The following is a 26021-nucleotide window of genomic DNA, read 5'->3' as shown; positions in this document are numbered from 1 at the left end:
TTGCCACCAGATTAGTACCCGAGCTGAGGGGTATGAGCTATGAGGAGTGACTACGGAAACTAAACCTCACGTCGCTGGAAGACAGAAGATTAAGGGAGATATGATCACCACATACAAGATTCTCAGGGAAATTTAGAGGGACGCTAAAGACAGTTTATTTAACACAGGGGGCACACGCACAAGGGGACACAAGTGGAAACTGAGTGCCCAACTGAGCCACAGAAACAGGCATTAGAAAGAACTTTTTCAGTGTCAGAGTAGTTAACAGAAAGAATGCATCAGGCAGTGATATGGTGGAGGCTGACTCCATACACAGTTTCAAGTGTAGATATGATAGAGCTCAATCGGCTCAGGAACCTGTACACCAGTTGATTGACAGTTGAGAGGCGGGACCAAAGAGTCGAAGCTCATCCCCCGCAAGCACAACTAAATGAGTATACACACACAGACACACATTAAACACCAGCAAATGAAAAACGCAGTAATACAAATAGACCACCAAGCAGATTCATTGAATACAAAATAATGGTGTTAGATATCTTCAGAGAATATTTCGGAATCAATTAAAATCTTTTCTGAATTCGCTCTCAAGATGAATTTTACTTCTGCTGCTTTCGGAATAAATGGACTTTTGACGATGTTAGAATATTCAATGTTTTCCTACCCCCTCCCCTACCCCCTTCTCTCTCTCTCTCTTTCTTTCTATCCATACAAAATTTTAACCGTATTATCGCCTAATTTAAATTCTTTCTTTAGTTCAGTTCCTGCAAACTGCTTCATAGCCAATTTCCGGCCGACCCAAGACGTGTTTGTTCCATTTATTTCTTTTTTCAAACTTCACAAAGAAGCAATTTTCTCTTTTGTGTAACTTTCTCTTCGTAGATCTCCCTCCACCATTCACTGTGTCTCTATATCTGTCTGTTTTTTGCTTAGTGCATATATATATCTATGGTTTATGTCTCCCTGTTTATCAGTCTCTACCCGTCAATCAGTTTCTCTGCCTGAATACATATCTGTATTATAGTCTCTGTCTGTCTGTCCGTAGAACTGACCATCAAGAGCGCACTGAGAACATTTAAGGTAACCAAATTTCCCCAGATGTTAGGCCCTCCTTCAGGGGGAAACAGGAAACATTATTAATTTTCCTTAACAAAATCCAGAGTCGTCAGTGTTTCTCCATTTTCACGACTGTTATTAACCTCTGGCGTAATATATTTCTTAAGGGAAGGGATAGACTGAATCAGGGTTGGGACGTTTGGAGGAGGAGAGCCAGGAATGAACAAATCCACAAGGGCCGTGACGAGGATTCGAACCTGCGTCCGGGAGCATCCCAGACACTGCTTTGTGAGAGCCAGGAATGGTCTAGTGCCGGGACGTACACCATGAGTGGACAGTGAGAGGATGAGGTGAGGTGCTAATATCGCAAGGGAACTCTTCCTTAGGTTACAGCTAATGATTCCATTATCACTCACTTTCTATTTAATATGACTAATGTTTGTGTGTAGGTGTGGGTGTGTATGTAGGTGTGTGTATGTGTGTGTGTGTAGGTGTGTATGTGTGTGTGTGTGTGTGTAGGTGTGGGTGTGTGGGTGTGGGTGTGTGGGTGTGTAGATGTGTGTGTGTGTGTGTGTGTGTGTGTGTGTGTGTGTGTGTAGGTGTGGGTGTGTATGTGTATGTAGGTGTGTGTATGTGTGTGTGTGTAGGTGTGTATGTGTGTGTGTGTGTGTGTGTAGGTGTGGGTGTGGGTGTGTAGGTGTGTAGGTGTGTGTGTGTGTGTGTGTAGGTGTGTAGGTGTGTAGGTGTGGGTGTGTGGGTGTGTGGGTGTGTAGATGTGTGTGTGTGTGTGTGTGTGTAGGTGTGTGTGTGTGTGTGTGTGTGTGTGTGTGTGTGTGTGTGTGTGTGTGTGTGTGTGTGTGTGTGTGTGTGTGTGTACAGACAATAATTGCTCACTTACAAAACTTGTCTCCCAAGAGCCTTTTGAAAGCAGGAGGCCGCGTCTCAAGGCGATCACATTAGAGCGAAGATCCTACACCGACGGCCTCAGCTCTTGGGCCTTACTGCAGCCTCCCTCAGACGCCCTTCTGGCTCTCACACTTCACTTCATTAGCACACTATTCACTGTATTTTTAATGGTAATCATTCTGTCATTCAGGTGACGACGACCAGTCCTCTCACATCCTCACCAGCAGCACCCTTGCCCTGACCCTCTACATATACTTCTCATCACCTACTCTATTATCTACTCTATCAATTCCTCACAGGATCTACACCACCAAAGATCACCTTCACTCCAAAAAAATCTACCACTTACGGGCTATTCATTCCCGTGCCACCTCTTTGGTGGCTTAATCTGTATTAATCAATTTCTGAGGATCTTGTATGTGGTGATCATGTTTCCCCTAAATATTCTTTCATTCAGCGACGTGAGGTTCAGTTCCTGCAATCTCTCCTCGTTGCTCATACCCCTCAGCTCTAGTACTAGTCTGGTGACATACCTTTGAACCTTCTCCAATTTAGTCTTGTGATTGACTAGATACGGACGCCACGCTGGAGCTGCATACTCCAGAATTGGTCTGGCATATGTGGTATATACGGTCCTAAATGATTCCTTACACAAGTTTCTAAATATTGTAAGAGATCGATTAGCGACTCCATCCACAAAGAATATTACAGAAAATGAGGTTTTAAAACTCATAAATTACATTCCTGGAACGTTTGTGTGAAATACTGCATCTGACAACGGCAGTATTGTATTTTCATCGACATATTCATGCAAGTCAGTTGTTCAGTGAGGAGCTTTGTTACGTCTCATTAAAGGAGAAGTCTTACTGATGAAACTTCCGCTGCATGTAAAGCTCTCAAAACAAACAAGTACAAGCCTGGGGCCAGATTCACGAAGCAGTTACGCAAGCACTTACGAACGTGTACATCTTTTCTCAATCTTTGACACCTTTGGTTACATTTATTAAACAGTTTACAAGCATGAAAACTTGCCAATAAACTGTTGTTATTGTTACAAACAGCCTCCTGGTGTTTCGGAGCTCATTAACTATTTAATAATTGTAAACAAAGCCGCCAAAGATTGAGAAAAGATGGACAGGTTCGTAAGTGCTTGCGTAACTACTTCGTGAATCAGGCCCCAGATATGCCACCGTTGGTGGAGCAGCAAAAGCCTCGCTCAAAGCAACTTAGTCTTACATTCTTGTGAAGCCTCACGCACGCATAGCGTTTCGGGCAGGTTTATAATCTTAATTTCCTCTGGAATACGACCCGCCAAATCGTTTAATAATTAACTATCCATTCACTGCTGGGTGAACAGAGGCGTACATGTAAGGATTGGCGCCTAGTCAATCCTCCGTGATCAGGATACAGACCCAGGCCAAATGGCTGGCGAAGCACGGGGCGAGTGTCTTACCACTGCGCCATGGAGACTTAAACCAAGTTTATAAAGTCACGTTCACATTTATTGTTGCTTAGAAGGAAAAATACTATTTATAAATATAGGGGTACCACCACTGGTTTAATTAAAGGGACCCACATCCTCGAAGAAGAAAATAAATAGTGTTCAGAGAAGACCTTGTGGATTCTCACTGAATACCTTAATCTTTTCCTCTCCTACCACCCCTATTATTTTTTTTTTTATTTTATTGCAATGTTACAGTTTACAGAAAACACACACTTATATAACAATATAACAATATACCAATCAGTGTTCGAAGACCTCGTCCAGTTCCTCGGGGGTCGGGTGCGTACCCAAGATACAGCACGCATTTCCCCTCTGAACAGCGACACTGAGGCGCTGAAACATAAAACTGGCCGCTCTTGGGTCTCTAGTCTTCCCAATGAGTTCCTCGCCCAGCTCCTTCAGGAACTTAAGTGCACATTTACCCCAGGCGCCCAGAGTCTCAGAGCCTATTGGCACGAACCTGTAACAACGTTCTAGGTCCCTGTACTTGTTAGTTTTCTGGGTCTCCCTGAAGGTGGCCGCCCCGCCTCCCTCAGCTACGCTGTAAGGTAGATAGGTATCAGCCAATGTGGATGCACACGTGTAGTCCCACACGACCTGTTTACCTTCCCTCCACGGCTGCAGGGTGACTCCATCTGGGCGTTTTTGGCTGTTGTCAGGCCTGCACAACTGAGGTTCCCTTTGTGCTGGGCACCCAGCTGAAGCCAAACTTCTCTTGATGATGTCATTGACTGCTTCATGTCTGGCAATCTTTCCCTGTGTCTTACGACAGATGAGACCATGGCTGCCGTATTGGTCTGCCCGTGCATGGCCGCAAATACACCGGTGCTCGGTGGAGATAGGGGCGGCAAGGCGCAGAGCAACACCAATACTTAGGGTCCGATGGTCCAGGCGGGTGCCCAAGGCGGAATTAGGGACTGCCAACAGGAAGTCCCCGGCATGGGGAGCTTGCACAGCTAGAAGACGCGCTTTGTCCTTCCTGGAAGCTGCCTCCAGCAATGATGTGGCGATGTTCTCCACTATGGGGCTATCCCATTTGGACTGTTTGCAGTCATTTGGAAAAGTCGGTCGAGGATGAGAGTTGACAAGAGTGTCCCACTGACCGGCTCCTTCCGCGAATTTCTATTCTTACTATTTCACTATTTTTTTACTTCCTAGGAATTGCTAGTTATCAATAACATGTAATTCTTGAAGCTGAACTTGTAATATCTGCTCGACCTAGAGTCTCTCACACCTCTACCTAGAGTTGCCTAACCCATCCTCCTCCTCCGGCTCCCTCTCCCCCCCCTCCCTACATCCCCTTGCCTTATACCTCCACCCCCCTCCTCCCTACCTCAACCCCTAAATTTCAAATAACCTAATCAGTTGCCCGTTGCATATCTCTCTCTGTCTCGTGTCGTTTAAACAGTGTAATATTTATGTACATTCACTCCACAAGATACGGTTCCAGGAACCATGTCTTGTGGAACAATGTTTCTTGTTACACGGTTAATACTTTGCCTTACTCCATATCGTACTACTCACCACCGCACTTGCCGTTATACCCTAATTATTCAGCGTCTCGGCATACGAGCCATTCATTACGTCCACACTTACGGCATCTTTAATTCTCATCCATTTATATGTATCATCCAACAGATTATAGACATATATTGTGCCTCGATAGTTCTACATATTCCACAGCAGCACGAGTAAAACGTGATTATAGTATTAAGTTTGAGTACACCATAAAAGGAAGACATCCTTGTTAACTAGAACATTATGTTTCCTTCTCTCTATCCATCTCGGTGCTTGGGAACTGAGCGATATTGTTCATGATGAACATCGAAAATATGTCCCTCCCATTGGACATATTTTCGATGGAATATTGTTCTTTCTCTTGGGGAAAATATTTGTCCAACTGGGACCACACTATGGGAACCGGTCCAAATATCTCCTTCGTCAATACAACCAAGACTCATGTCACTTATGAGTAATACGGTAATGCAACTAAGGCTCATGGCTGGTTCTGGTCGTGTCAGGACACGCACTTCGTCAATACAACCAAGACTCATGTCACTTATGAGTAATACGGTAATGCAACTAAGGCTCATGGCTGGTTCTGGTCGTGTCAGGACACGCACATTATTTTGGAAATTCAATTCTAAACGATGTGGAAAGTGTAGATGGTTCCAAACCCTAGTGTAGCCAACTCCCTACATTCCTCCAATGACAATGTTATGTAAACCTTTCTCTCGCGTTTTCCGAGTAAACTTTCCCTCCACCAGTGTTGCCCACCGTTTATTAGGCCATCCACGCACCTCCACGCACCTCTGCTTCATTGTTGAAACTAAAAAAAAAAAATTAGTTTCGTAAAGCCAAAGTGCTTTGCAGCTTGCTATATCTCCATAAGTGTACAGAATTACCGTGTTTGTTTTTTTGCGTTATAGAATTATCTTAAATTGTCCATTGTGGCACATTATGTTTCCGGGAACACGTTTGTAGCTGCCTACTGTACGGTTACAAGCATATAACAAAGGCACTTCTTTGCTAATAGGTCACACAATTGACAGACCAAACAAATTAAGAGGTGGTCGGTCAACAGGGGTTTACCAAGTTGTCTGTGCTCGCACTCCCTTCACCAGACCTGTCTACGATGACCTCTAGCTCAGTCGTCCACGAAAACTGACCAACCAGCACACTTCTGATGTGATAGGCCTCTTGACACCACTTGCTGGACGTATTTCTGCGGGTAAGTGCGCCGCCGCATACCCCAGAACACAGAAGGATTGTACCCTGGGGTACCCCAGGGTACCTCAGGAATTGTCCACACACGGCCCTGTGTAACCCAACAACTGGGACTCAACGCTTCGACCTCCCCCCCTCCTCGTAAACGTCACTCACCCTTACACTAGTGACCTGGAACACTCACCCGGTCCCCCCCCCCCTCTAGTTATGGCTCGGTAACTCACCCGTAAACAAACGACGGCCATTGTTTATGAAGTAACTTTCTTATCCGCCTTTTCTTAATAATTACCACACGTCAAAATGTGGCAGCAATGGAAACAGAAGGAAATTGTCACGTACCTTAAGAAGTGGTCGACTTCTGTCCCGCGATGAGCAAGACCTTACCTGAAATGACACGAAAACTATTTATTACATTTTTTGACACTCTTTATAGATAAAAAATCCCATATTCCACATGAACAATCATTATAATGCACATATATATATATAAGCGGCGCAGGTAAAGTGACATTTGAGTGTAGAGGTGTTGTTTACCTTGAGGTAAAGGTGGCGGGGGGCCGGAGTACCAGGTCTACGAAGGTCACGACGGGTCAAGTGGTTGACCCGTCACCGCCTATCACACGCTCACATACACCAGTTATCAAGACGAGGTAATATTTCACCACAATACTAGAAACACTGCGCGAAGAATTGGAGGCAACAACAGTTAAGGCGCGTCATCTAGTGGTTCTCGTCAAACACTAATGACAAGTGACCAGTTCGCCCCGTACAGCGGTAGCGAACAACGAATATGTGTAGTTCGTGCATCCATTACAACAACAATTAATGTCACGTTAATAAGCTTGCCACAACAAGCCAAAAGGTTGTCAACATTACAATATCCAGTCACATGGGATATAAGTATTCAGTTACAAAGAGCTCGTGTTATTTTCCAGTAGTGTTTATATTCATCACGAAGCCTTTCATGCTTCCGCCACACACAGCACAGTGAGTCCGTCTCCCACCATACTCCACTGACGCGCCGAAGAAAATGGCTTCAGAAGATCTTTTGAGTTTTGAATGAACCCGCTCGAAGCCAGATGTTTCACCACAGCTCAGCTTCAAAACAAACCCATCCTTTAGCTCAAGCTGTAAGTCAAATACTGACTTATGCAGACTGAAAAACATCAGTATATGACTTATATGTTGTGAACCCGACGGCTCTTTGTTTTGATGATGAGATAAAATGTGAAAACATTGTCCAGATACTGTATAATTTGTATAATTATACAGTACAATTATACTGTGATAAGGCGGGCAGGTACATTAATTACTCGGGTCTTGTCTGGTAATGTCCTTAAAGTGTACTGAAGTGTTTTATTGAGTTATGTGCGACAAACCTGGCCAGACAACACCGCTACTGCTGTACGCGGCCAACTGCTCACTTGAGAAAGTTTAGCGTTTCACAGCAAGTTTTGTTTGTGGTGAACGTCGGGGTACAGCAACCCGCGGGGTACAGGCAGAGGTGCAGGCGGGGTACAGCAACCCGCGGGGTACAAGCAGCGGTGCAGGCGGGGTACAGCAACCCGCGGGGTACAAGCAGAGGTGCAGGCGGGGTACAGCAACCCGCGGGGTACAAGCAGAGGTGCAGGCGGGGTACAGCAACCCGCGGGGTACAAGCAGCGGTGCAGGCGGGGTACAGCAACCCGCGGGGTACAAGCAGAGGTGCAGGCGGGGTACAGCAACCCGCGGGGTACAGGCAGAGGTGCAGGCGGGGTACAGCAACCCGCGGGGTACAAGCAGCGGTGCAGGCGGGGTACAGCAACCCGCGGGGTACAAGCAGCGGTGCAGGCGGGGTACAGCAACCCGCGGGGTACAAGCAGCGGTGCAGGCGGGGTACAGCAACCCGCGGGGTACAGGCAGCGGTGCAGGCGGTAGTAAGAGTGTTGGAAGTGTTGGTGGAGGGGGGGGACTCTTATGGCCAGGATTTAGCCGTATGTAGTTAATTAGGCTTATGTTAGAATTTACATACGAGTTTGTGAGAGGCTTGCGTACATTTTCTAGTTAACGAGCGAATGTAACATTTGTCTTTATGTTATTTATGTTAATGCGGTAATTACTTGTGTAACATATTATGTATATGTATATTTATTGCTAGATCTGTGACCGTTACTTGTTTAACTGTAGTGGACGGATTTGTTACGAGCAACGTTGCCAAGTGTGTGACTGGTTGCCGGGGCCAGTGTTGCTTGTACGAAAGTGGTGTGCTTGGCAGTTGCTTTAAGTAAATCTATTGACGTGATATTATGTGTATGGTTTATTGTAGCGTAACTATGGGCGTCAATTCTTGTATACCGCATGTTAGTGTTAGACTGTTGAGAGATATGTCAGCGTACTCTGAACCGTTTGTGTATTCCGCCGCCCCAACAAGCCCAGGCTTGGGGAGTCAGTTGTCACGATGCTTCTCAAGGGGAAGGACAGCTGTCCACCGCTAGTTATACCTAAGGACCCATTTTTTCTGTTGAATGGTAGAGTTCACTTGGTTCTTCTTAAGGTAGGAATGGCAGTGTGGTTATTAGGATGCAATTTGTGAAGATCATTGCTGGACCGGGAGCCGGTCGGCCGAGCGGACAGCACGCTGGACTTGTGATCCTGGGTTCGATCCCAGGGCAGAGTTTCTTTCACCCTATGCCCCTGTTACCTAGCAGTAAATAGGTACCTGGGTGTTAGTCAGCTGTCACGGGCTGCTTCCTAGGGGTGGAGGCCTGGTCGAGGACCGGGCCGCGGGAACACTAAAAATCCCCGAAATCATCTCAAGATAACCATATTCTATTTGTATTTTGTGTATAATGTCATTATAGTCATTATCCAATAGCATACTGTTAATAATTTTGTTCCTGGGATATAATTGTATACACTATTATAATAAATAATAGTGGCTTATGCTACCCATTTGTCTTATAAACTCGACACAGGTATTTATGAAGTTATTTTCAGTAGTTTAGTTTAGTCACTCCTAGACAAAACGACATGGACTGGACGGTAGAACGACGGTCTCGCTTCATGCAGGTCGGCGTTCAATCCCCCGACCGTCCAAGTGGTTGGACACTATATCATCCCTACGTCCCATCCCAAATCCTTATTCTGGACCCTTCCCAATGTTATATAGTCGAAATGACTTGGCGCTTTCTTCTGATAATTTCCTTCCCTTCCTAGACAAATCTGCCTTTTCGAATAATAATAATAATAATAATAATAATAATAATAATAATAATAATAATAATAATAATAATAATGAGAAAATCAGTATGGACCATGAGGATAATTCGGACCTGTACACTGATTATGCTCAAGTATATGCCTTTAACCATTTAACCACGAGATGCTGAGAGCCACGAAACCTGGGGGCCAGATTCACGAAAGCACTTACGAACGTGTACATCTTTCCTCAATCTTTGACACCTTTGGTTACATTTATTAAACAGTTTACAAGCATGCAAACTTGACAATCAACTGTTGTTATTGTTATAAACAGCCTCCTGATGCTTCGGAGCTCATTAACTGTTTAATAATTGGAAACAGAGCCACCAAAGATTGAGAAAAGATGTACACGTTCGTAAGTGCTTACGTAAGTGATTTCGCGAATCTGGCGCCTGGTCTTTAACTGTATCCAGTATGGGTCCTGAGGCTTCCAGTATGGGTCCTGAGGCTTCCACGGAAGCTAAGTCAGGATTTCACTCCTTGCCAGGCCTTGCCTAGTATGATTAGTAAATATAAGTAACACTAACCCAGTAAGACAATAACAAGGTGATGTTTGTGGGGCTGGAGGTGGTGGAGTTAGGGGGACATTAGTGAGGATATACAGCTGGTGGATGCGATGTGTAGATGGGAGATGTGTGTTGGTGTGTCAGCTGGTTGTGTGATGGCGTGTTGGCACAGCAAGTGCTGCTTCACCTGCTGGTGCAGTGTGCAGCAAGTATAGAGCAAATGTGCTTCAGCTGTGGAAGAGGTAATGGAACACAGGTGTGGAACGCAGGAGGCAAAATTCTACATGTGGTCCAAAATAAATACGTGTAACGAAGTTGTGGGAAGATGTAGATGTGATTTTCAGTGCTAATGCAAGTGATTGTAAGCTCTGGCGGGTGCATTTGTAACATTTACTGCAGTGTTGATCTCGCTTGCAAGTTTCTTTATGCTATTTCTGCCTTTATGTACGCTGCTGCCTTCATGCAAGGACGCCCGGTGCAGTAACAACGAAGTGTATAATGATAATTCCTGCCCATTTGCAAGTGTAAGTGTAAATGATTATGTATATTGCTGTTGAATCGCGCCACTGGGTATGACCATGTTCACTAGCACATATAACAGATGGTGTATCTTTGAAGTATAAAGGAGGATTAGGGTGCAGATCAGGAATATAGGGTGTGCGCGCGTACTCACCTATCTGTATCTATCAATAGATAGATACAGATAGGTGATAGCATTAATCAATAGATACAGATCAATAGATAGACACGCTTTCAATAGCGTGATGCAACAAATGAACAAATGCATCGACATATATTGGAAATAGAATTGGTCCCAGCACCGATCCTCGAGGTACTCCACTCGTTACTGTTCGCCAGTCCAACTTCTCGCCCCTTACTCTTTACTCTCTGGCTCCTGGCTGTGTGTGTGTGTGTACTTACCTAGTTGTGCTTGCGGGGGTTGAGCTTTGTCTCTTTGGTCCCGCCTCTGAACTGTCAATCAAATGGTATACAGATTCTTGAGTCTACTTGGCTCTATCAAAACTACATTTGAAAGTGTGTGGAGTCTGCCTCTTCACATCCCCACCTCTCCCCTGTGCACCCACCCAGCCCTTCTTCCTCTACACACACCTGCCCCATATCACACCCACACACCTTTCCTGTATTCCCCCATCATTTCAACCCATTTTCCTGCAAATTTTCCATCACTAACGAAAAGGTTGTGTCCAGAATGCAAATCGGTCATCAGAATACAGTATATTATTTAGAGAACTGCTAAAGTGTATTGGGCTCGGGCTGAACATTTCACATCTTTAGACTTCGTGGATAGGGGGAACTGGACCGACTCAGACCCTCATGTGACACTCCCGATAAAAAAATATATTAATCCTGCAAAGTTTAATAAGGATGACCTCAAGCATCAGGTGTCCAACCATGGACAGACAAAACGATAGACTTTCTTTTTTATAGAGAGGGATTTATATACTTTACATGTTATATCTAGAAAGATTGCCATAAAAGCCTTTAGTGGGCTGGGATTTCCGTTTACGTTCGTGTTGGAATCCTCCTGAGAGTCGGATTCAATCATCATGGAGCACGATTCGTTACTCGTTCATTTGGCCGGCGTCGAGATCCCATTGGTGGAGAGTGATTCATTTAGTGGGTTCCAGTGTTCTCTGGAGTGTTTCCATAACACTGTATGGAGCTAACTATTGGCCAGTATGGCTTTTGTTTAAACTTTTATTTTTGCTTAACACAACGTAACTAATGCCAAAAATTTTAATCCGTGGGAAAATTGATGAGTGTTTTGTCGTATTGTATGATATAAAGCACAATGAGATCAATGAGCAAATATATATATATATATATATATATATATATATATATATATATATATATATATATATATATATATATATATATATATATATAATCTTTCACGTGAATATGTAAACATGATTCACCACAAGAAAAACAGAAATAACCTAAATACAGGTAAATGTTGTTTCATTTACAGCACTGGCTGTAACACTTCTTACAACACATACAACAACACTACAACATATACAACACTTACTATAGCGAATACTACAGCATACAGTACAACACTTTACTATAACACTTTCTACAACACACATAAAGTACATTTACATATAGAAAATAGTACATTTACTACAACATATAGTACAACACTTAATATAACACTACAGCACATACAACACTTACTACAACACATACCAAAGCATTTACCACAACACATAATAGAACACTTCAACACTACAGTTAATGCAATACTTACGTTCACTACAACACTTAATGCAACAAAATCTACAATACTTTGCAACATTTACTACAACACTTACTATAACAATTACTTCAAAATACACTTATTAAAACATAATATATAACACTACAACACAATCTACCAAATTTACTCCAACACTAAATACAACCATCACCACCAACACACCCCCCCATCAACCACCACCACCACCACTACCACCACCTCCACTACCACCACCACCTTCAGAAGGCAGCCTTGGCAACTCGTGTGTTTCCCATTTTCCATCTTAATTGAATTTTCAAATACCCTGGGAAGACGGGCAGACGGCTACATCAATCCTTATTGTGCCTCGCACCTGTTGAACCCCTTGCTTCCGGTAATGGCCGCCGCTGGCTAGCTGGTGCTTCACCGGGCAGGGGTAAGGACTGATGTAAGGCAGCACAGAGGCACACTCTTACACCTCATGGGAACTGAAGCCATGACAACCTAATAATAAGCTAAAGTGTCACTTTAAAGTGTTAGCAGGAGCCATCCCTAAACTTTTGAGTGTGTGTGTGGTGCCTGGCAGGGATATGATGAGTGTGAGTAGCAACAGTGACGGGATGTGGCTGTGGTAACAGTGATGGGTTGTGGCTGTTGTAACAGTGGTTAGGGGACATATGAGCAAAAATAGTTGTGAGGGGGAAATACCAGTAGCAACAGTGAGGAGCGAGGAGAAGTAACAATAACAACAATCCATCAACTCTATGCCCACATTATCTATTTAGATCATATTTATCATTACATTTCTCAATGTCCTATTTAATAATTTATTTATTATTTCCAGACTTTTACTCTCTTATACGACATGATTACTTCTAATAATTGCTTTACTCAGGTTTTTAACCTGTCGAAAACACGTAGGTAAGTATACCTACATACTAATATAAGTAAGCCAAAAATAATAAGTAAGCCACGGAAATGAATTAGTATGATATTTGCAGTTTTATTTTATTATTTTTATATGTTTAAACTTCACTTGTGACAGCTTGAGTGTTGCAAGATTTATCTGAAATCTTTTTACATTTATATCTGTAGCAAGTTCGATGTCCCGTAATGCAGTATTCCTCAGTATTCCGTGTTATTAGTCATTCACGTGCGAGCAATTTGAATTGAGAAAGTGTCAATACGATGGTTTGACTAAGCTTTAACCTAAGTTTAAACTAAGTTTAAACCTAAACTTAAACGATGTTTAAACTAATACAACCCTAGTCTTAGTTTAAAAAAGAGAGAGGGGAGAGATCACATGCGTGTTAAACAATTATATAACTAGTTTCCTTTCCTAGGAAGGTAGGACAATCTACACAAAATACTTTCCTGGGAATTAAGGAAGCGGGACACCCCGCCCCCACACACGGCTCCCCTCCTCCTGCTCAAACGGTAACACCATTAAACTTTTCTCCTTTTGCATCAAAACTTTTAGTTTAAGAGAAAATTAAGATCTTAGCGAACGATTAAGACGTTGTTATATTTGCATAAAGCACAGACGGGGGTAATCTCTCTCTCTCTCTTTCTTTCTTTAACTAAGACCAGAGTTCATTAGAACTGTCACTGAAGGATCTAATGAAACAAGCTAAGAGACGGAATCCATCCACTTATTTGACGCATGATCCTACAAACTCATTTGATTAGCTATTAGCTATATTATATGAATACATTAGAAATATAATCAATGTAATTCTTATTAACACTTATGTAAGGTACAAGGTAAACCGGAGCGTTCATGGGGTCGGTTTACCTGATTTCCCGCGTGTGTTGATCTTGAGTGATCAAGTTGTGGCAACCAATATGACCACGTTGGTGGCTGAGCACCTTGTGTTATGGCTCCCAACTTCTGGTGGTTTACCAAGTTGCTCCCATGGCGGAGACAGGTGTGGCTCCACATGACGGAGACAGGTGTGGCTCCCCATGGTGGAGACAGGTGTGGCTCCCCATGGCGGAGACAGGTGTGGCTCCCCATGGCGGAGACAGGTGTGGCTTCCCATGGCGGAGACAGGTGTGGCTTCCCATGGCGGAGACAGGTGTGGCTCCCCATGGTGGAGACAGGTGTGGCTCCCCATGGCGGAGACAGGTGTGGCTTCCCATGGCGGAGACAGGTGTGGCTCCCCATGGCGGAGACAGGTGTGGCTCCCCATGGCGGAGACAGACGGTGCTGCCACACGTGGTACCAGTGTACAACCTCCTCATCAACACCACCACAAACAGGTATCACACACACACACCTTGAGCAAGATTGGGTAATGACCACATCGCGGACACACTTCCCTATGCCGGGGTATCAGGGGCGCTCTTTAATTAAATTTCAATGTCTCAGTCGTGCATTAGAAGATAATTTCGAAGGTTCCCCTCGTTTCATTTAATTATTTCCCCTCGTGTGTGAGGAGGAGACTGGCAGCGATGGTTCGCTCACTGACTGCGCCAGGCAACTCCTGCCCTCTACTCTGCTGCTATGTATTCATGGCTCTTGTCCTAACTCATTTATGTATCCGCTCTTCTCCTTACTCATTTATTCATGGACTTTGTCTATATTCATTGTTCCACAGGTCTTGTTTTTACTCATATCTCTAACTTTCTACCCCCCAAGATTCCTCCCCCTCTCCTCTCTTCTGTACTCACCGATCCTCTACCCTCTTCTCCTTTCCCTTCCATCTCTTCCTCTCTCTCCCTGTTTGCTCCCCCTGTCCTCCCCCCCCCACTCTCTCTCTTCTTCCTATCCCAAAACTTTATCCTCATATCCCTTCCAACTGTTCTATATAGTCGTAATAACTATGGGCTTTCTCCTCATAATTACGTTACCTCACACTCCTCACCTTTCTCCGTCCTCACTCTCCCTCCACACTCACCCTCTCCCTCCACACTCACCCTCTCCCTCCACACTCACTCCTCTCCCTCCACACTCACACCTCACCCTCCACAATCACTCCTCTCCCTTCACACTCACACCTCTCCCTCCACACTCACCCTCTCCCTCCACACTCACCCTCTCCCTCCACACTCACCCTCTCCCTCCACACTCACTCCTCTCCCTCCACACTCACTCCTCTCCCTCCACACTCACCCCTCTCCCTCCACACTCACCCTCTCCCTCCACACTCACCCCTCTCCCTCCACACTCACACCTCTCCCTCCACACTCACTCCTCTCCCTCCACACTCACACCTCTCCCTCCACACTCACTCCTCTCCCTTCACACTCACCCCTCTCCCTCCACACTCACCCCTCTCCCTCCACACTCACCCCTCTCCCTCCACACTCACCCCTCTCCCTCCACACTCACCCCTCTCCCTCCACACTCACCCCTCTCCCTCCACACTCACCCTCTCCCTCCACACTCACTCCTCTCCCTCCACACTCACCTCTCACCCTCCACACTCACCCTCACCCTCCACACTCACCCTCTCCCTCCACACTCACCCTCTCCCTCCACACTCACCCTCTCCCTACACACTCACCCTCTCCCTCCACACTCACTCCTCTCCCTCCACACTCACCTCTCACCCTCCACACTCACCCTCACCCTCCACACTCACCCTCTCCCTCCACACTCACCCTCTTCCTCCACACTCACCCTCTCCCTCCACACTCACCCTCACCCTCCACACTCACCCTCTCCCTCCACACTCACTCCTCTCCCTCCACACTCACCCTCTCCCTCCACACTCACCCTCTCCCTCCACACTCACTCACCCCTCTCCATGCCCAGCTCCTCGGGTCTCAGGGGAGAGCCTAGGAAAGTGTCTTTGACATCCTGGAGAAATAGGTGTAGAAGCTTTTGGCCACACCTTCGCCCTTAGCTTTTCCTTCTTAAGACGCTGCTGCATACAGAAAGACAGTGTATATATGAATTATATACTATATACATTATATATATATAATAAAATAAAATATAATATATATATATATATATATATATATATATTATATATATAAAATATGCCTGCACTGTGGAAAATCTGGTGGTTGGCATTCTAGACACGACGAAGTCAATGACATCATTAAAAATAGCCTTACCTCTGCTCAGTGTCCAGCAGAGAGAGATCCCCACATTCTATTGAACCGTAACTCTGCTATCTTTGCCGGCCGACCAGATGGAATCACACTACGCCCTTGGAAGGGTGACAGACAGTTGGCGTGAGACTACACTTGCATATCCATCCTGGCAACCACATACATTGACCTCTCTGTCAGAATAGCAGGAGCCACAGACACACAGAGATAGAAACAAGTCAACCAAGTACAGGGAAATAAGACAGGTGTGGCCATATTTCCATATTTCTAGCTGGAAATTCGGTACAACTTCATTCGAACAGAATCTGAGACCCCAGGCTCATGGGGAAAGCGCATGAAGGTTTCTTAAGGATCTTTGTTCCAGACTCGTTTACAATACCAGAGACCCCTAGAGCAGCAATTTTTCTCTTTCAGTGCTTCAGTGTGGCGATCCAGAGGGGGGAATACTTGCTGCATCCTCGGTTCCTGCCTGGCGTCGGAGGAGTTCGAACAAATCTACAGCCTCTAGGAAACAAACTTCCCCTTATTCCTCTTAATGTTCTCTTTTTGTGCTCAATCAGATATGTAACTGTAACCTTGTATAATAAAGTATACAACATAAAGGAGATGGTAGGAGAAGTGAACACTCATACGTATTCAGAGTTAAATACCAACTTTTACTCCGATTGCTCTGTGTTCCTTTCTTTGAGGCTATGGGTCCCTACAATTGCACCAGAGGTGGTACTGGTACATAATATATATATATATAAACGGCCACCGTGGGCAGGTAACAATATATTTGCTAATTACCATGTCCTCCTCCTCCTCCTCAGTGTGGGCGCGGGCGGGCGTGGAGGCGCCGGTGTGGGTGGAGGAGCCACCCTCTAGGCTATGGTTTGTGTCCTCGTCTGGAGGCTCCGTAACCTGCCAGGCGGGGGGGTCGCCGCCCCCCTCCGTCACCTGGGTCAACCGAGATGGCACCCCCGTCACTACCATCCCAGCCCTCAGACAGGTGAGGCCTTCAGACAGGCGAGTTCATCTGGTAAGGTGAGCCTCACAGGCAGGTGAGACCATGTTAGTCCCTTATAGTCTCTCTGAGAGGTGAGCCTCTCTTAACTGGTGAGTCGCTGGAGCTGGAGAGTCTCCTCTCACAGGCGAGTCCCTGAGACAGGTAAGGCCCTTTGAGAGGTGAGTCCCTCTGACAGGTGAGTCAGGCAGTGGAAGTCCTTTGTGAGGCATTCCTTAGACAGGAGAGTATATTTGACAGGTGAGTCCCACAAAGCGCTGAGTCTCTCAGGTGCGGTCCTCGGACATAAGTATTCCTCAAACTTGAGAGTTCCTCAGACTCTTGAGTTTTTCTGACGGGTTAAGTCACCAGACAACGGAGTGCCTCCAAACCTAGAGGGTAGCAGAGTGCATGTGCAGATAACACTTAGATGTTTGACTTCTAGAGATGGGGTACACTCACCGATTGTACAGTAAAGTGCATCTTAAATAAAGTTTGTTGTACAGGTAAATTTAACTACTCAATAGTGAATGCAGGAGTACATTTAGTTCATTAGTCAAGTGACAGTGCATTTAACTCATACATTAAGTGAATGAGTGCATTTAACTCATCAGCGGACTACATTAGCATATTACTAGGGAACAAGCTTAACAAAAATCAACTGATATTAACTGTAGTTTTCAATATTGATCTATGGGAGCCGGTCGGCCGAACGGACAGCACGCTGGACTTGTGATCCTGTGGTCCCGGGTTCGATCCCAGGCGCCGGCGAGAAACAATAGGCACAGTTTCTTTCACCCTATGCCCCTGTTACCTAGCAGTAAAATAGGTACCTGGGTGTTAGTCAGCTGTCACGGGCTGCTTCCAGGGGGTGGAGGCCTGGTTGAGGACCGGGCCGCGGGGACACTAAAGCCCCGAAATCATCTCAAGATAACCTCAAGAAGGCAGCCTGATAACCCACTTGTTGCCAGCTTCCTCAACTGTATCAACGACTGTATGATTTTGCCCTTGATTACCAGACCCACGAGAATTACTGAAACAACTCCCTCCACCACTGACCACATTCGGACTAACATAACCTCTTCACTAACATTTTGAATAATGACTGATGATACAACACACTACTACCCAACATTTCTCATGAGTATTTCTAAACCTCCACTTGAAACAAAGAAAATGAGCTTTAGACTGCATACTGAAGCTTCCATAAGTAACTTTATGCTGCTGGCAACATAAATCATGAAACGGAATTCAGTAATATTGTATGACAATAATATTAATGTAGGTGGACAGACGTTCTTTCACAAAACTCTAAGCTTCTAAATACCCACGGTTCTATACTAAGCAAGTCACAACTAAAAGGGCCAAGAATCCTTGGCTCACTAAGGGATTACTTCATTAAAAAAAAAAACATGAATATGAGAAGAAATGCAGGCTAGGAGTCATTCCCAGAAAATTGTCTAAGCAATACTTCTCACTGCTTTTATAAGATAATAAGAAACCAAGACAGCCTACTATGAAAATCAATTTAATAAAATAAAAGGTCACATGAAGAAAACATGGAACATTATTTCTTATATTTTAGGGCCAAAGAAAAACTTTGATTAAAAAAACAATATTTCTAGCTGGAAATAGCGGAATGTTATCAGCCGCTGACATGGCTACTAAATTTAATAGTAGGTCTATCACCCCTGGTTTTTCCATTTCCATTGTCTGCCATCACTGACCCAAACAATGTCTGCCATCACTGGACCCAAACAATGTCTGCCATCACTGACCCAAACAATGTCTGCCATCACTGACCCAAACAATGTCTGCCATCACTGGACCCAAACAATGTCTGCCATCACCGACCCAAACAATGTCTGCCATCACTGGACCCAATGTCTGCCATCACTGGACCCAAACAATGTCTGCCATCACTGGACCCAAACAATGTCTGCCATCACTGACCCAAACAATGTCTGCCATCACTGACCCAAACAATGTCTGCCATCACTGGACCCAAACAATGTCTGTCATCACTGACCCAAACAATGTCTGCCATCACCGACCCAAACAATGTCTACCATCACCGACCCAAACAATGTCTGCCATCACTGACCCAAACAATGTCTGCCATCACTGGACCCAAACAATGTCTGCCATCACCGACCCAAACAATGTCTGCCATCACTGGACCCAAACAATGTCTGCCATCACTGGACCCAAACAATGTCTGCCATCACTGGACCCAATGTCTGCCATCACTGACCCAAACAATGTCTGCCATCACCGACCCAAACAATGTCTACCATCACCGACCCAAACAATGTCTGCCATCACTGTACCCAAACAATGTCTGCCATCACTGACCCAAACAATGTCTGCCATCACTGTACCCAAACAATGTCTGCCATCACTGACCCAAACAATGTCTGCCATCACTGGACCCAAACAATGTCTGCCATCACTGACCCAAACAATGTCTGCCATCACTGACCCAAACAATGTCTGCCATCACTGACCCAAACAATGTCTGCCATCACTGACCCAAACAATGTCTGCCATCACTGGACCCAAACAATGTCTGCCATCACTGACCCAAACAATGTCTGCCATCACTGACCCAAACAATGTCTGCCATCACTGACCCAAACAATGTCTGCCATCACTGGACCCAAACAATGTCTGCCATCACTGGACCCAAACAATGTCTGCCATCACTGGACCCAAACAATGTCTGCCATCACTGGACCCAAACAATGTCTGCCATCACTGACCCAAACAATGTCTGCCATCACTGGACCCAAACAATGTCTGCCATCACTGACCCAAACAATGTCTGCCATCACTGACCCAAACAATGTCTGCCATCACTGACCCAAACAATGTCTGCCATCACTGGACCCAAACAATGTCTGCCATCACTGGACCCAAACAATGTCTGCCATCACTGACCCAAACAATGTCTGCCATCACTGACCCAATGTCTGCCATCACTGTACCCATACAATGTCTGCCATCACTGACCCAAACAATGTCTGCCATCACTGACCCAAACAATGTCTGCCATCACTGACCCAAACAATGTCTGCCATCACTGACCCAAACAATATCTGCCATCACTGGACCCAATGTCTGCCATCACTGGACCCAAACAATGTCTGCCATCACTGACCCAAACAATGTCTGCCATCACTGGACCCAAACAATGTCTGCCATCACTGACCCAAACAATGTCTGCCATCACTGGACCCAAACAATGTCTGCCATCACTGACCCAAACAATGTCTGCCATCACTGGACCCAAACAATGTCTGCCATCACTGGACCCAAACAATGTCTGCCATCACTGGACCCAAACAATGTCTGCCATCACTGACCCAAACAATATCTGCCATCACTGGACCCAATGTCTGCCATCACTGGACCCAAACAATGTCTGCCATCACTGACCCAAACAATGTCTGCCATCACTGGACCCAAACAATGTCTGCCATCACTGGACCCAAACAATGTCTGCCATCACTGGACCCAAACAATGTCTGCCATCACTGACCCAAACAATGTCTGCCATCACTGACCCAAACAATGTCTGCCATCACTGACCCAAACAATATCTGCCATCACTGGACCCAATGTCTGCCATCACTGGACCCAAACAATGTCTGCCATCACTGACCCAAACAATGTCTGCCATCACTGGACCCAAACAATGTCTGCCATCACTGACCCAAACAATGTCTGCCATCACTGGACCCAAACAATGTCTGCCATCACTGACCCAAACAATGTCTGCCATCACTGGACCCAAACAATGTCTGCCATCACTGACCCAAACAATGTCTTCCATCACTGGACCCAAACAATGTCTGCCATCACTGGACCCAAACAATGTCTGCCATCACTGACCCAAACAATATCTGCCATCACTGGACCCAATGTCTGCCATCACTGGACCCAAACAATGTCTGCCATCACTGGACCCAAACAATGTCTGCCATCACTGGACCCAAACAATGTCTGCCATCACTGGACCCAAACAATGTCTGCCATCACTGGACCCAAACAATGTCTGCCATCACTGACCCAAACAATGTCTGCCATCACTGACCCAAACAATGTCTGCCATCACTGACCCAAACAATGTCTGCCATCACTGGACCCAAACAATGTCTGCCATCACTGGACCCAAACAATGTCTGTCATCACTGGACCCAAACAATGTCTGCCATCACTGGACCCAAACAATGTCTGCCATCACTGGACCCAAACAATGTCTGCCATCACTGGACCCAAACAATGTCTGCCATCACTGACCCAAACAATGTCTGCCATCACTGGACCCAAACAATGTCTGCCATCACTGACCCAAACAATGTCTGCCATCACTGGACCCAAACAATGTCTGCCATCACTGGACCCAAACAATGTCTGCCATCACTGGACCCAAACAATGTCTGCCATCACTGGACCCAAACAATGTCTGCCATCACTGGACCCAAACAATGTCTGCCATCACTGGACCCAAACAATGTCTGCCATCACTGGACCCAAACAATGTCTGCCATCACTGACCCAAACAATGTCTGCCATCACTGACCCAAACAATGTCTGCCATCACTGACCCAAACAATGTCTGCCATCACTGACCCAAACAATGTCTGCCATCACTGGACCCAAACAATGTCTGCCATCACTGGACCCAAACAATGTCTGCCATCACTGGACCCAAACAATGTCTGCCATCACTGGACCCAAACAATGTCTGCCATCACTGGACCCAAACAATGTCTGCCATCACTGACCCAAACAATGTCTGCCATCACTGGACCCAAACAATGTCTGCCATCACTGGACCCAAACAATGTCTGCCATCACTGGACCCAAACAATGTCTGCCATCACTGACCCAAACAATGTCTGCCATCACTGGACCCAAACAATGTCTGCCATCACTGACCCAAACAATGTCTGCCATCACTGGACCCAAACAATGTCTGCCATCACTGACCCAAACAATGTCTGCCATCACTGACCCAAACAATGTCTGCCATCACTGGACCCAAACAATGTCTGCCATCACTGACCCAAACAATGTCTGCCATCACTGACCCAAACAATGTCTGCCATCACTGACCCAAACAATGTCTGCCATCACTGGACCCAAACAATGTCTGCCATCACTGGACCCAAACAATGTCTGCCATCACTGGACCCAAACAATGTCTGCCATCACTGGACCCAAACAATGTCTGCCATCACTGGACCCAAACAATGTCTGCCATCACTGACCCAAACAATGTCTGCCATCACTGACCCAAACAATGTCTGCCATCACTGGACCCAAACAATGTCTGCCATCACTGACCCAAACAATGTCTGCCATCACTGACCCAAACAATGTCTGCCATCACTGACCCAAACAATGTCTGCCATCACTGACCCAAACAATGTCTGCCATCACTGACCCAAACAATGTCTGCCATCACTGGCCCAAACAATGTCTGCCATCACTGACCCAAACAATGTCTGCCATCACTGACCCAAACAATCATTCAACGAAAGCCGCCTTGAACGTTGCTTATTTTTGAGTAAAAACTAAACAAATGGCCAATATCTTGAGGTTATATTTAGATGATTTCGGGGCTTAGCGTCCTCGCGGCCCGGTCCTCGACCAGGCCTCCTTTTTGTTACACACCCCCAGGAAGCAGCCCGTAGTAGCTGTCTAACTCCCAGGTACCTATTTACTGCTAGGTAAAAAGGGTATCAGGGTGAAAGAAGCATTTTGCCCATTTGTCTCCGCCTCCACCGGGGATCGAAACCTCAGGACTACGAATCCGAAGCGCTGTCTACTCAGCTGTCGGGCGCCAAACAAGAAGTTAGCAAACATAAAACTGAGATAAAGAAAGATATATGTTAATAAACGAAGAAAGAAATATTTTACAGATTTGAATCATAATCTAAACAAATAAAACATTTTAAAATCAGAAATAAAAAGGCGCTTATTTCACTCATAATATTTCTGTCACTGTCAATCTCTTATTATAGTCACAAATGGGGTTTCAAAAGTGCAGCAATTAGCAAATAGGAGAGCAAGGACAATCTGCCAATCACAAGATTGAATGCCAATGACGTAAAAAAAAGATGGTGACATCCCTTGCCGTATTTTTTTATTTTTTTCCGGTCAGTTAGTTCGTGATGAAATTACGTGCTGCGTTCCTGCATTGTAATTTGACACACACACACTTCTGTTGGAAGACAGAAGTTAGGGGGGACATGATCACCACATTCAAGATTCTCAAGGGAATCGACAGGGTTGATAAAGATAGGCTATTTAACACAAGGGGCACACGCACTAGGGGACACAGGTGGAAACTGAGTGCCCAAATGAGCCACAGAGATATTAGAAAGAACTTTTTTAGTGTCAGAGTGGTTGACAAATGGAATGCATTAGGAAGCAATGTGGTGGAGGCTGACTCCATACACTAGTTTCAAGTGTAGATATGATAGAGCCCAATAGGCTCAGGAACCTGTACACCTGTTGATTGACGGTTGAGAGGCGGGACCAAAGAGCCAGAGCTCAACCCCTGCAAGCACAACTAGGTGAGTACAACTAGGTGAGTACACACACACAATAGGAAATTTGAAAAGAAACTATGAGACAATAAATAAGTGTAAGTGAATGAAGAATCTGGACTAGAACAGTTAAAATTCCAAACAGCAGAATGTCAACAACAAAGATGGCCGCCACCACAGGGGAGGACAGCACACCAACAAATGAATGTTTTGAAGGATTCTCAGCACTAGATATGAAAGGTGGTTTTCTTGGCAGGTGTCTATTGACTGTGTCTATCTGGACTAAAAAAAAAAAAGTCTTTTGACAGTCCCACACAAGAGACTGTTCTGGAAACTGGAACATGTTAGGGGAGTGACAGGGAGACTTGTGACAAGAATGAGAAACTTTCTAACTGACAGACAGATGAGGGCAGTAATCACAAACAATGTATCTGACTAGAGGAGTGTTACTAGCAGAGTACCACAGGATTCAGTTCTTGCACCAGTGATGTTCATCGTCTACGTAAACGATATATCAGAAGGAATACAGAATTATTTGAACATGTTTACGGATGATGCCAAGATACTGGGAAAGACAGGAGACGCAGACGATTGTAATCACTTTCAAATCACACTAGATAAAATAAGTGCTTGGAGCGTAAAGTGGCAAATGGAATTCAATGTGAATAAATGCCATGTTATAGAATGTGGATTCGGAGAAAATAGACCACACACAACTTACAAATTATGTGGAATGGAATTACAGAACTCTTAATAATGAAGGAGACCTAAGGGTGGTTTTGGATAGTAAGCTGTCACCAGAGGAACACATGAAGAACATTGTGAGAGGAGCGTCTGCGTCCTTTTACAATTCCAGGTTTGTTTTCAATTATATACATGATGGTGAAATACTAAAGAAACTATTCATGACTTGTGTGAGACCAGAACTGGATTATGCAGTAGTTGTATGGTGCCCAAATTTCAAGCACATAAACTGGAAAAGGTGCAACGGCATGCTACAAAATGGCTTCGTGGAACTGAAAAACAAGAGGTACGAGGAGAGACTACAGACATTAAAGTGTTTCTTTCTCTCTTCTCCCTTTTTCTGTGCATTGTCTTCTCCTACGCTCCCTTGCTATCCTCTTCTTATTCCTATTACTATCTCCTTCGGTGGTTATAATAGGAGCTGCCTCGTATGGGCCAATAGGCCTTCTGCAGTTCTCATTATTACTACTATCCCCTACACCTTACTTTCCTCCTCAGCTCTCTCTTGCCTATTTATTGCCTGTCCCTACCTGTCCTCATCACAATCGACTTAAGAATGGTCCAGGACGGACCGAAACGTCGTCGTCCCTTCAACTTCTAGTGTGTGGTCTGGTCAACATACTTCAGCCACGTTATTGTGACTCATCGCCTGCATAGACATTAAACATGTCCCAAACTACAAGATAAAAGAAAAAGAGGTAATATGATTACCGCATACAAAATTCTAAGAGCAATCGACTAAATTGATAAGGAAGAATTCCCGAAACTAGCAACATCATGAACAAGAAGATACAGATTCAAGGCAAGGAAACAAAGGTGCCGGAAAAAAGATGAGAAAGTTTTCTTTTGCAAACAGAATGGCAGACGGTTGGAACAAACTAAGTGAGAAGGTAATTAAGGCCAAGACCGTCAGTAGTTTCAAAGTGATATTCGACAGAGTAGTGGGAAGACGGGACACCACGAACGTACCACTTATCCTGTAATTACCCTTAGGTAATTAGGTAATTAAACACACACACACTCTCTCTCTCTCTCAAACAAGTGGGTACAGGGGTAGATGACTTCTGACTCATATTAGCAAGCTGAGAGCATTCGCTTCCCATAGCTCATGGTAAGCTTAACTTAATTAATTTTCCCTGGAACACGACCCGCCAATCGTGCTTACTGCCAGTTTTCCAATTTCGGCTGCGTGAACAGGGGCAAACAGTTGAAGACAGGTGCCCAGTCAGTCCTACCTGACCAAGGGTTGAACACAGACGATGTCGGTAGAGAAAGGCAAGGGCAGTGTGCTACCACTTCTCGCCACATTTATTCAAACGAATATTCGAAAAAATATACAAAATGGAAAATGTTAAGAGACCTCACTAGTGGTTTTCATGGCTGCCTTAAATTAGTGTACATTAGCGTAAATTTACCAGATTACGAGTTAAAGTGAAATTGAAATAGGTTCTTGCTGTGTTCCTGTTGTTAATGTGTTATTCAA

At 45.0% G+C, this 26021-nt stretch overlaps 1 protein-coding gene and 1 long non-coding RNA gene across 9 annotated transcripts in view; one reads left to right on the top strand and one right to left on the bottom strand.

Annotated features, from left to right (window-relative positions):
• LOC123768507 (uncharacterized) overlaps positions 1-26021 on the bottom strand; it is a 100843-nt gene that overhangs the window by 43652 nt on the left and 31170 nt on the right. The window contains exon 6 of one of the 3 annotated variants that reach the window (XR_011230498.1): positions 6428-6577. The exons of 1 other annotated variant lie outside the window; for it this stretch is intronic. This is a non-coding gene — a long non-coding RNA (uncharacterized lncRNA). Of the gene's footprint in view, positions 1-6427; positions 6578-17294; positions 17627-26021 lie in introns of those variants that run through there. One more of the 3 variants, XR_011230497.1, reaches the window with a different exon arrangement.
• LOC123768506 (cell adhesion molecule Dscam2) overlaps positions 16500-26021 on the top strand; it is a 125103-nt gene continuing 115581 nt past the window's right edge. For 3 of the 6 annotated variants that reach the window (XR_011230493.1, XM_069336376.1, XM_069336377.1), the window contains exon 1: positions 16500-17240. Coding sequence is in view for 5 of the 6 variants with exons in the window: in XM_069336376.1 (XP_069192477.1) it covers positions 17040-17240 (201 nt within the window). In the remaining variant the exon portion in view is untranslated. The remainder of the gene's footprint in view (positions 17241-26021) is intronic. The other 3 variants (XM_069336374.1, XM_069336373.1, XM_069336375.1) reach the window with 1 other exon arrangement.

This window comes from Procambarus clarkii, chromosome 35 (assembly GCF_040958095.1).
Source record: "Procambarus clarkii isolate CNS0578487 chromosome 35, FALCON_Pclarkii_2.0, whole genome shotgun sequence".
Classification (NCBI taxonomy): domain Eukaryota; kingdom Metazoa; phylum Arthropoda; class Malacostraca; order Decapoda; family Cambaridae; genus Procambarus; species Procambarus clarkii.
The sequence above is the reverse complement of the archived record's forward strand: the minus strand, read 5'-3'. Positions and strand labels throughout refer to the sequence as shown.